The sequence below is a fragment of the Amblyomma maculatum genome, chromosome 3 (assembly GCF_055883805.1).
Source record: "Amblyomma maculatum isolate TAMU_Amacu chromosome 3, ASM5588380v1, whole genome shotgun sequence".
Taxonomy (NCBI): domain Eukaryota; kingdom Metazoa; phylum Arthropoda; class Arachnida; order Ixodida; family Ixodidae; genus Amblyomma; species Amblyomma maculatum.
The window spans coordinates 105,807,847-105,819,862 of NC_139346.1; the positions used below are offsets into that span (position 1 = coordinate 105,807,847).

A 12,016-nucleotide genomic window follows, 5' to 3' on the forward strand; every position below is an offset into this window, starting at 1 on the left:
TTATAATGCCCTCGATTCAGATAAACTGTTCCTGAAGCCGCTACTTGGACGCCACTTGCCAAGCTTACGAATGACCCTCAAGCTCATGGACTGCGAAGCACCAGCCACAATGTTTCCACTGCAGTGATGTCGACCACATCATACGCTACCGAAATACAGAAGCATCGGCATGGGCTGCTTCACCATCGACATTTAACAACCTCGTCCTGGCATATGAACAGGAGAATTTGATGACTGCCTGCGCAGGGCAGAGTACGCGTAGTCAAGCAGTCTATCCCACTCCATATATTCAAGAATTTTACATTTCTGTAGTCCACCAGTCTGAATGCAAACATGCCAAGACAGATTGCTTATCTCTTATCCCCTCCCTGACGCCGCCCTAAAAATACGACGATGCCTTTTTCAGGGACCGGTAAACGCCAGCTGTTTCACACAACTACATGAATCGGACCCTGAAGGGCCCCCGAAATACAATTTATTATCTGAAAGGCACGACCGGTTAGCCTCGTGCTTTTATGAGGTGGCAGTTTTCGGACATAATTTTATGCCACGGGATTCTCGTAAAGAACTTCTCACCCAAACGAACCACTCATCTCCTTAATGTTTCCAAAAAACAGCGAGAAGAAATACTACAGGTATCTGACAATGTGTCGTCATCTGGTTTTTCACGTTTGCAGGCATGTTGTGCCGAATACAAGATCAGTATTATTTGCCGAAGTTAGCCGCCGTCGTTGTAAGTTATGTGTGAACAAGCTGAAAGTACCAGCGATGCAAAACACCCATCCCCCTACTTAGTCCTGACAGGCTCCTGAATCTGGTACTACCCCCAACCAAACCTTTTCAATATTTAGGGATTAATCTCATGTTAGGCTATACGCATCTGTAGTGTGGTTTTACATGTTTTATCATGTTTAATGCAGTCATTTAGCGCAATAAATGAACTTCGGGTTTCGCCACACGCTCTACTGGATGCAGCCATGAAGCTTAGTTTTCTGTGGGAAAGACGATGATTTAAGTTCAGCCAAATCTCGGCCAGTGAAATCAATGTCCTCGGAGGAGCACTCAATATAATGTGTCCTCTAGTCAGGACGTGGAATGCGGCTTGAAGCGTTCTGTAATTCATACATTCCCTAAATTTGCTAAATTGGCACCATAAATATCTGGAAAATTTTTTTTTTTTTCTCAACTGAGAGCTGACAAGAACGAGACAAATTGTTATAAACTATAGCGTTATTATATCTCAAAACCTTATGACATCGTAGCCATACATCATCATCTGCTTTTCAAGAACGTGTAACTGATCATCATAAATATTAAAAATCTATCATAGTTTGTTAGTATTTAAGGTTCAATCAAACCTCTTAAGTAATAGCCGCCGAAATAGGGGCCTTAGAGGAATATAAACAAAACTGAACCGAGAAGTTAAAAAAGAGTCGAAACTTAAATTTCAACTTCAAGCAGCCATAGATTCAAACGCAACAGAGATGACCAAACGGCTATCACAAGGCTTAAGCCACCCATCCATCGTTTATCGACGAAGAGATATACGTATATATTACAACATTAGCGAGCAAAACTCTCCAACTGCGAAAAAGAATATATTTCTTGCATTTTCCTGCGGACAACTCACTGAAAAGAAAATCAATTTCCCCTGTAGATTTTAGTTACATTGTAAATGAGGCTGCGCGAGGGATTGGCTCCATAGTGCAAGGAAGGTCTGCACTACCTTCTCTATTGCAAAAATTGCTCAAAGGCACTGAGGAGAAAAGTTATTGGCATGACGCAAATGCTTTCCGTTATGTGGATGCCGAAACCAAACCGTTCCTAGAATATCTCTCTGTGAAGTACGCTTTCAGACAATGAGATACTGAGGTGCACAACTGAGTTTTCTGCAATTTTGCTTTATTGTTGCGAATCGCTTAGGTTCTGTGGAAGTGCTGCTGTTGCCTACTGCTGTCCACGTTTGAACTGAAAAAATCACAACCGATGGCTGCCTTTTCCCAGACCACCTCAGGAGGCGATAAACAGTGCAACAATAATAGTGTTCGGCGATCGCGTTTAATGATATATGCAAGGTTGAGTTACGGTTTAGATTTAGAAAGAGGTTTGCTCTTCGGGCCTAACCTGACAGCTCAAGAGTGCGCTTGAATCAAGATACGTCCCGGCACTGCCACATAAATTCCCTCATTTGTAAGCTCCCTAAGGTGTTGGGCGATTTCCATTCCCTCACTTGCCTGCCCCAATTCATAATACTGGCGATTCGATATACACTCTTCCTCAGCTACGTCAATTACTGCTGCCACGTTTGGGGGACAGCCAAAAACATTCAGAAGCTGCTTTTTCGTCAAAAAACCTTTTTTGGCGTTATATGAAATAAGCGTCCTCACTTTCATTCCACTCCTGTTTCTTTGGGGCGCTTAGAATCCTTATATTGCCTGCCATAAAAAAATAAATAAACGGCCGCTATAGTAACCGTTCAGAAACCGCAGATTCATGGCATTTTGCAGAAGCGATGTAAACACCAGCCTTCTCAGCTTTATCGCCAATCTGACCAAACCCATAGCCCCGTACACAACTGCACTGTAGGGACTCCAGAAATTATGGTCGGCATATGTGGTGCCACCGTTTGCTCCGTTTACTAAAGGCTCTTGTCATTTGTAATACTGATATCTTGCTTTATTTATTTAGTTCACTTTTTCCTGCATACCAATAGAATGCCTGATGCAGGAATGCCTGAAAGTCAGTTCGGGTCTGACGAGGCCTCGGTCCGTCGGACTGATGCCTCAGAATATATATTTAAATACCAATTTTTTCCTTAATAAGACAAAGTATATAACGCGACACTGCTCTACAATTACAAAATATTTTCACACGTTCAATAGCAAAAAACAACACACCACACAATTCCTGATACTAGCCTAATATCGATCAAAATATGATAAATGTAATGTGTAATTGCGCAAACTGAGACGCATTTCATTTGTAGATCGCGAAAAAATTTACACAACGTAAAACGAAACAAAAACAAGGTCACAAAACAAGATTCAGAGCAACCTTTTTGTGTTATACAAGGATTACTTTATAAAAAGAAAGAAGTTCATTTTAGTGTATATTTTAAACCAGATAAAACAATGTATCAATAATATGGCGCTTAAGCACACGTGTTGTATATTCAAAGTTGAACATTCATTGAAATTTATTTAGGGTAGTAGGTGCTAAGTTGTTCCGCAAGAAATTTGTATGATTTGGGTTTGTGCTCATGGTTGTGTACGTTGTACTTTTATTTCTTTTTTCGTTTTTTTTTTACCGCTTTTCGTCATGCCCCTTTTAATATTGTTATCTGAATTTTGCCTTTTTGGCAACTTTTCCTTCCGCCCTGATGCTGCTATTGGTAACAGCACTTGGGTTTGTCAACTTGCTTTGTGTGCGTTTCTTTCCTTGTTTTCCCCCAAAAAACAATTGTACTTCTTCTTTTCTAAAAAAGAAATCAAATCCAAACTTTGTTTCTTTCCTTTAGGGTAATATTTTTAAGGATCGACAAAAACATATTTCTATCGACAATCATACTAGCCGCTTTTCAATAACTGAAGAATCTTACTGTCTTAACAAAGAGCAAGTCGTCGCATTAAATGCCCAAAGCCGGTATTTTGAAAAATCGGCTTGCACTTATTAATTAGACATTTTTATCTGTGTTATTATAGAATTATAACAAGAAAAGAATTGTGTTTTATTATTTGAAATTCTAAACGGGGGGGGGGGGGGGGGGGGAGGGCGACTGCTGCGCCAGTTCTCAGCCGTAGTGTCGTCGGTATTTCCTTCCCATGGGCAGGTAGGGGACTCTATCACCAGTGCAGAAAACAACCGATTGGCGTTACTGTCTGCGCAAGATTTCCAATAACCTGGTGAGAGGCTTCTCGTAGGTGAAATGTTGATAATATGGCTCTTTATTGCCATTTTCATATCTTCATATTATATTATGAAGAATAATCTTTGCATAACTCATATCTTGCCATTCATATATTCCGCCAGTGTTGCACTGCAGTTACAAGCATTCATCAAAACAATTATAATCCTATGCTATGGTTCTTGGCTTGAGACAGAAAGTTTCAATCCCAAATTTGTATATTTTGGCTGAAAAACGGAAAGCTACGTCGTTTTCATCATGCTACAACTTACGCCGCTTTATTTATAGGCCTTCAAAAATGCTGTAACGTGGCCAGCTGTTATTTTAAGTCATTTGCCAAGTGGGTACAAATAGATTGATTGTAGTAAGCAAGGCCCAGAAAAGCGGGTTTCGTCATCTCGGACGCGTCTCGGTGATTTAAAATGACGCCGCAGTCACGAGAGAAGGAAGATTTTTTTTTTTTACGGCGCAAGGCGATGTTTTTGGCTGGTTAAAATAACCCTTTACGTAAACGCTAGTTTGATGAAAACAACGTAGTTTTCGATTTTTCGAGATCTGCAACTATTGCTTTGGCACTTTTTTCTCGAGCCAATAATTAAAAAAATTGTTAATGAGTCTTTACTAATTAATCAACTGTAGGGAACGAAAAAATACTGTAGATTGGCATAGGCGGCTCTGAACATCTCTGAATTTGTTTCGCTGTGATAGGGCAATGAAAAGTTTTTAAAACGAGGTCTAAGTTAGCGGGGACACCATTTCTACGTGCGCATCATCGTCACCATTCACCGATGTTCGGTACATCACGCAGTGAGTTCAAGATACCGGCTGAAGTAAGACCTTTGCTCGAGCAGTTTCTCACAAGTGGCGGAAGTGCCCTTAGTATTGCAAGCCTCCCTCCTTCAACCAGTCTACTGTTCACCCAGGAGCTCCATACCAGCCTTTGCTTGTGCTCACAGCCCTCCGGTATGGACGAGGGCAAAGAAAGCCGCCCACTTCCGGTATCGGCGCCTACTGTTATGCCTTTATCCCGGCCTGGACGTTAACCAGCCGCCAAAGCAATCCTCAGCTCTTTTGCCGGCCTTCTCGGCGACGATGTGGAAGACAGGCTTGATAATTACACCATAGTCAGTTCATTCAACCGCTGCGATGCCTCTAACAAGATACTTAACGCTGTGTTCTATTTGACTGACTTCGAAAAAACGAGGTTTCTCAACTCTGACTGGGTAACATTCATGGAGCAACTGCGGAAAAGTTTCGGCACACAGTCGGGTCGTTCTGAGCTGTCAAAGCTCACCGCTTGTCTTCAGCAGCCTGGTGAGTCCTACATTTGGTACATCAAGGACGTTTGAGCCCTCTGCTGCCGCATCGTTGCTGCTACGACGGAATCTAACCGCATTCGCCATATGCTTAAAGGGGCTCTAAATCTCACGAGCATTGCTCACAGACTATCTCAATCGCTAACTTGTGCTGCGGTGCCATTTGAGCGCAATATCCCACGTCTACACGCAGTGCAGGTACCACAGTCCCACTTGAAAGTTGGCGTTGCCTTTGATTTCACTCCTGCCATTCTCCTCCTTCCTTTTGCAACGCTACTACGTAGTTTTTTTAATAACTATTGGTCTATTTCTTTGCAACTTCAAGAATCCATTAAACTATCGCTGATGCTAGGATAATTGATCTTTGGTTAACTTTTAATCATCGGAAAATAAAAATAAGGATGCTTAGTCGACGGAAACGTTTTTGAAAGCTTTTTTCCTTGCACTTCCGGTGTCGCGCGCACCCTTCGTGCCTTTCGTGCGGGCTCCACGGCAACCACGGCAAGGTCGCGCACGGCGACCAGAATTCTCGTCCTCGAAGGCTACTTTCCGCCTGTGTATATTCTCGTTTCTTGTATCTGCCATAAGAAATAGACTTCGAAGTCTGCTTACCAGTCTCCAACATTACATTGGTGCCTCAAATACCTTGCCCAATGCACGGTGTTTACGTAGTGCAGCACAATTTCGGAGGCAACCGCCCCGTTCCTGCGTCCACCAAACAGAAATACGTCCCGCGGAAAGAGTCAAGGCGACAACATATGCTAGCAAGTAATGTGTTTACTAGCCTGAATATAGCGCACAGATAAACGACGGTTTCACAGGTGCAATGAGTTAGTGATTTATTTATTTATTTATTTATTTATTTATTTCAAGTACCCTCAGGGCCGTTGGCATTAGAGAGGGGAGTGGTTACAGGCATAAATAGAAATTAGATAAACAAAATGGACCAATTGTCGAAAGTTTACAGATGTGGTTAATCATACAATGTTAGCTAAGGCGTCCTTGAAAAGCTGATGATCTTTGATGGTTGCTGTTGGTGCCGGAAGGTGATTCCACTCTGCTGCAGTGCGAGGTAAAAAGGACTGAAAGAAAGCGTTAGTTCTGCAAAATGGTACACCGACTTTGTAGGCGTGATCTAATCTTGATGATACGTGATGCGGGGGAGGGATAAGTTCAGTACGTAAGTGCGGATGATGAAACATTTTATGGAACAGACAGATACGAAACATTTTACGACGTGTAGCTAAGGGTGGCAGATTAAGGCTTGATTTCATTGAAGATATGCTGGCGCTCCTGTTATAATTTGAAAGAATGAAACGGGCAGCGTTATGTTGGACCATTTCTAGCGAATGAATTAGATTCTCGTGATGAGGGTCCCAGATAGGTGCGGCGTATTCTATCTTTGGACGTACTAACATTTTGTACAACAAAAGTTTGAGCGAGGAAGGCGCTCTAGCGAAATTGCGGCGGATGTAACCCAGCATACGATTAGCGTTGTTAATTATGTGTGTGATATGTAAAGACCAAGTAAGAGTGGAAGTGATGTGTACACCAAGGTACTTATATGAGTGTACCGATTCTAACGGAAGATGGTTTAGAAAATAAGTGGGAGTGCTGTCGCAAGTTCTGGATACGCGAAGGGATTTACATTTATTGATGTTGAGTTCCATTAGCCATGTTTTGCACCAAGAAGTTATAGCGTTCAGGTCTGATTGAAGCGTGGTTACATCGTCACTGCATGTTATTGCTCGAAAAATGACACAGTCGTCAGCAAATAAGTGAATATGTGAGGAAACGGAAGAAGGCAAGTCGTTAATGTAAATTAGAAAAAGAAGAGGGCCAAGTACGGAGCCTTGTGGAACGCCGGAATTAACAGGGTTGAAGTGAGAGTTATGATTATTGGCTGACACGTACTGTGAACGGTTAGTAAGAAAATATTCGATCCAAGTAAGAAGCTTCCGATCCAAGTTCATTAGTTGTAGTTTGTAAAGTAACAGTTTATGACACACTTTGTCGAAAGCTTTGGAAAAGTCGAGAAAAATACAGTCTGCCATTAAACGATTATCAAGAATAATATTTAGTTTATGTGTGAAGGAAGCGAGCTGAGTTTCGCAGGAGTAAGATTTTCGAAAGCCATGCTGCGAGCTGGAGAAGAATGAGTTAGATTCGAGAAAATTTGCAAGACATGAATGTAGGATGTGTTCTAATATTTTGCACGGGATACTGGTGAGTGAGATAGGTCGGTAATTGAGAGGAGACTGCTTGTTTCCCGATTTGTAGAGTGGAATCACCTTACCGACTTTCCAGTCAAGGGGCAGGCGTCCTGTATCAAGTGATTGTTGAAAAATTTTTGCTAGTACAATGGATGAATAAACAACAGTGCTGCGCAAAAATTTCACAGTAATCAGGTCACAACCAGGAGCAGAGGAAAGACGCAATGAATTAATCACAGCTTCAACGCCACATGGGTCTATTGTGATTGGAAACATATCGTGGTAGTCGTAACAAGGTATAGCGGGTAACAAGACATCACGGGTTGCAGAAAAGTTTCGGGTGAATGTTTCATTAAGAATGGACGCGGTTTGATTACAGGGTATAACACTTCCAAAGCTGTCAACGAGGGTTATAGTGTCGTTATCTTTTTGGTTAATGACGCGCCAGAATTTCTGAGTATCATTAATTAACATGGAAGGCAGCGTGTGGCATAGATATTTATTCCTGGCGTTCTTTAGCGCCAACACGTATTCGCTGGAGGCTAATTTATAGGCATTCCAACGAGCTTCACTCGATGAAAGCTTGGCTGACCTGTACAATCGCTTCTTTTTATTTGATAGTCGTCTTATGTGATTATTGTACCAAGGTGCATCCGGTTTTTGGGTTAAAGTGCGAATGGGAATGTACTTGTCGGTTAGGTAAGCAACCTTTTGAACGAACATCATCCAGTTATCTTCCACGGTACGTAGGTCAAAACCCTTGAGAAAGATATCAAGAAATGAACATAACTCGCTATTAATCGTGTCAAAGTCTGCGTTTTTGTAATTACGGATACTTACTGTTCTTTTGACATGTTTGGGTTGTGCGAAATGTAACTGAAAAGAAAGTAAAGAGTGGTCACTCATTCCTGGCACGTGTGTGATGTTAGAAGCTAAGTCGGGCTGGGAAGTAAGAACGAGGTCGAGTGTATTTGCGACAGAGTGAGTGGTTCTCGTTGGATTAGTGACCAACTGTTCGAGAGAAAAAACGGCGCACATTTCTAAAAACTCTTTTGCTAGCGTGGAAGGTGGTTGCATTGTAGAGACGGGGTTGGACCAGATTATGTTTGGCATATTGAAGTCTCCGAGCAGAAGTAATGGACAGTTCGGGTAGCGAGACAAAACGATGTTGATTACATCATGTAATTCGTTAACGAAGTTCTGTATGTAGGTTGGAGGCCGATAACAAACCCCGATAATAACTTTCTTATGATTTAATGTGACGCATGCCCAAGCAGTTTCTAAAGAGGTGTTAATATGGATGCACTGCGAAGTGAAACGTTTCGTGATGGCAAGTAAAACACCTCCCCCTTGTCTCCCAACGCGATCGCAGCGATAGACGGAGAAAGTATTTGCGAGAAGAAAAAGCTCGTTGTCTCTAATCTCGGGACGCAACCAAGTTTCCGTTAAAACTAATATATCAGCACTACACGTGTCGATGGCGGAGTTAAGACAGTCACGTTTGTTTATAATACTGCGGATGTTAGTAAAAAGAACGGATATGTGTGAAGACGAACGTCCACATCCCCTCGCGCGTTCCTACGAACTGCCCTGCGGCGAGCTGACAGAATCACCATCGACTGAGGCGGGTTTATGCACGTGCTCTTTAGCAGAGTTAGTGGGATGAATATCAACTGAGGGTGGTTGCTGCGTGTGCTCTTTAACGGTGTTAGATTCACAATCATACACGTAGTATTTCTTATTCATTAGTAGCTTGTTGTATCGCAGCTGAAACGGACCACCACCAGCTTCCCTTTTGGCATACTCTGTTAATTTCTTCCGAGCGTGACGTGTAGCGGGTGAATAATCTTCATTGACCGTGATATCGTGCTCTTTTAGCTGTCTGCGGGCAGAAAGAACCATTTCTTTGACTTTGAAGCTCGAGAATTTAACAATTATTGGTCGCTGTTTGCCTGGCGAGTACTGCCTTAGGCGATGAGCGCGTTCGAAAGCTGTATCTGAAAGAGTGTCAAGCACATCAGCCAGAACTGTTTTTATTTTTCTTCTGACTCTGCCCACGATTCCCGACAGTCATCTATTCCATAAAAGATAAGGTTGCAACGTCTTGATTGATCTTCAAGATCGGTCAGCCGTGATTGCAAAGAGGCCGAATCAGTAGTTAATGATTTTACTGTGCTTTCGACGGTAGCCAATACCTCATCGATTTGGTTGAGGGAGTTGGTTTTATCTTCCAGGTCATCCAGCCTTTTTTCGATAGCGCCCACTTTTGTTTCAATGCTCTTCTGACTGGCTTTGATAGCTTTTATGTCGGTGACCATGTCGGTCTGGCTCTTTGCTGCTTGTACGGATCGAGCTTGAAGATCCTTTAGAATGTGAAATATGACTTTCATCTGCTCAGATGGATCATCAGGCAAAGACGGTAGTTCAGCCAAGGACTGGGAGCGGGTCGGGGGACCAGGGTTCAACTCAATGTCACCCGAACACAATAGTAAAAAAGTCACTGAAAAACAATCAACAGCGATATCACACAGCACTCGTGGGCGCGGGAACAAAAATAGGAAACGGTCGTCGCTCCTTCGAGCGTACATAGAAAAAACATTACACACCTGTAATGCGTAACAGCACGGAGCGTGAGACATGGTGTCGATGATGGCCCCGCGCCCACTGAAGGAACTGTCACGGAGGAAGCTTCTTATATCTTCGGTGGTAGTTGACGTCACAGTAAATTTGAATGATGCGCAGAAGATGGGAATCACGAACGGGTCGGTGCAGTTGACGGGGTGCAGGAGATAACGATGCGGCATAGGTGGCGTCCGGCTTGACGGGCAATCAGGCACATCGAGAGGAAAAGTTGCGTTGGACAGCAGGAAGAACGGCAGGAACACCTGTAATACGTAACAGCACGGAGCGTGAGACATGGTGTCGATGATGGCCCCGCGCCCACTGAAGGAACTGTCACGGAGGAAGCTTCTTATATCTTCGGTGGTAGTTGACGTCACAGTAAATTTGAATGATGCGCAGAAGATGGGAATCACGAACGGGTCGGTGCAGTTGACGGGGTGCAGGAGATAACGATGCGGCATAGGTGGCGTCCGGCTTGACGGGCAATCAGGCACATCGAGAGGAAAAGTTGCGTTGGACAGCAGGAAGAACGGCAGGAACACCTGTAATGCGTAACAGCACGGAGCGTGAGACATGGTGTCGATGATGGCCCCGCGCCCATTGTTGTGATGCATCATTACTTTTCAAGTCGTACCGTCTGAATTGCGTGCAAGAGGTTGCAAGGGGTCGCTTTTTGTATCGTGGTAAGTTTTGCAGTATTAAGTTCTGCATGATAGCAAATTAGTTAAGACAACTTTACATACCTTGCTCTGCTGTGCGCGATGCACGAACCCGGAATCGTATGTGCTGGCGTTGGCGGCTTTAGGCCCCCAATCCTTGTGCAGACTGGGTTCACCATTGTACAGAATATAATAGTTAATCACACCTACCTCAATTGCTACGAGAAAATAAAGTTTACCGCAATAGCAAATCTCCGTGCGCAAGATCACCACAAACGACAGATAGGTAGAGCTGGGTATATAGATCCAAGCAGCCGCGGTTAATATGTAAATTCTTATGTGGTTTCTGCCCCTTGTAAAGTTTCAGATGATGTGTGGTGTCGAGGAAGCACTGAAAAAAAAAACAACAACTTTAATGAGAGATAAGTCCTAGGGCATTTCTCTCCTCGATGAAGCGCCGCGTTTTCATAGTCGCTCAGCCGCATATAATAATGATCAGCCTAATTGCACTGTTGTCTGGTAAACTGTGTAGCTTAATCGACGGGGAACAACAAGCTCGTGAAAAGAGAGATGTGATATGGCCACTTGGAGAATTCGGCGCAGTTTGAGTGCTTCTATTTATATCCATTTGTCCTCGAGAAGCTGAGCAACTCTGAGGGGTATAATTATTCACAATATATCCTTACACAGTCGCTATGCCTTTTTAATTTTTTCAAACGTCAAATTTGATGCAAACTTGAAAGGCTGCGAGCGATCGCACGCCGTCACGTTGCAGCGATAAGCAAACAGCAACCCATGTTATGTGCAAATTTGCTTGGCTGAAGCCACAAGCGAAACGCAGCGACATGGGAACATAATGACTGCACTCACTCTGACAGCAAAACGCATATGACACTGCATGCGCTCCACTATTATCAGGCGCTACAAAATTACTGACAATTGCTTCGGTTCCAACGGGCAATGCTTAGCGGCGTTGGGGCCAGTCTGTTGAGCATTCGGGTTAAGTATGCTGAGGAGGAGAAGGAATCAACATTTATTAGGCCCGAAATAATTTGGTGGTGCATGCTTGCAGCAGACGGGGTGGTTCCCTAGTTGCGGGACCCATATGTTCCCAGCAGCTCCTGACCACTGTCCGTCAGTGCGAGCTGGATGGATAGGGCGGTGCTGAATAACAAAGTCTCCCATCGCTCAAGGGGTTGGGGATTTGGGGTATTGGTGGGAAGGGAAGCAGGGCGGGAGGGGGTGTCTTGAGGTTTGTGCATTCTGCCAAAACATGCGGCAGGGTGCCTTTTTCTTTTTTAC

General features: G+C 43.6%; 1 protein-coding gene across 1 annotated transcript in view; it reads right to left on the reverse strand.

Moving 5' to 3' along the window:
• The window catches only part of LOC146195486 (uncharacterized), a 35,791-nt gene extending 25,148 nt beyond the window's left edge, over positions 1-10,643 (reverse strand). The window contains exon 1 of the mRNA XM_084596247.1: positions 10,040-10,643. Coding sequence (XP_084452373.1) covers positions 10,040-10,630 — 591 coding nt within the window. The 5' untranslated portion in view covers positions 10,631-10,643. The remainder of the gene's footprint in view (positions 1-10,039) is intronic.
• Positions 10,644-12,016: the final 1,373 nt, after the last annotated feature.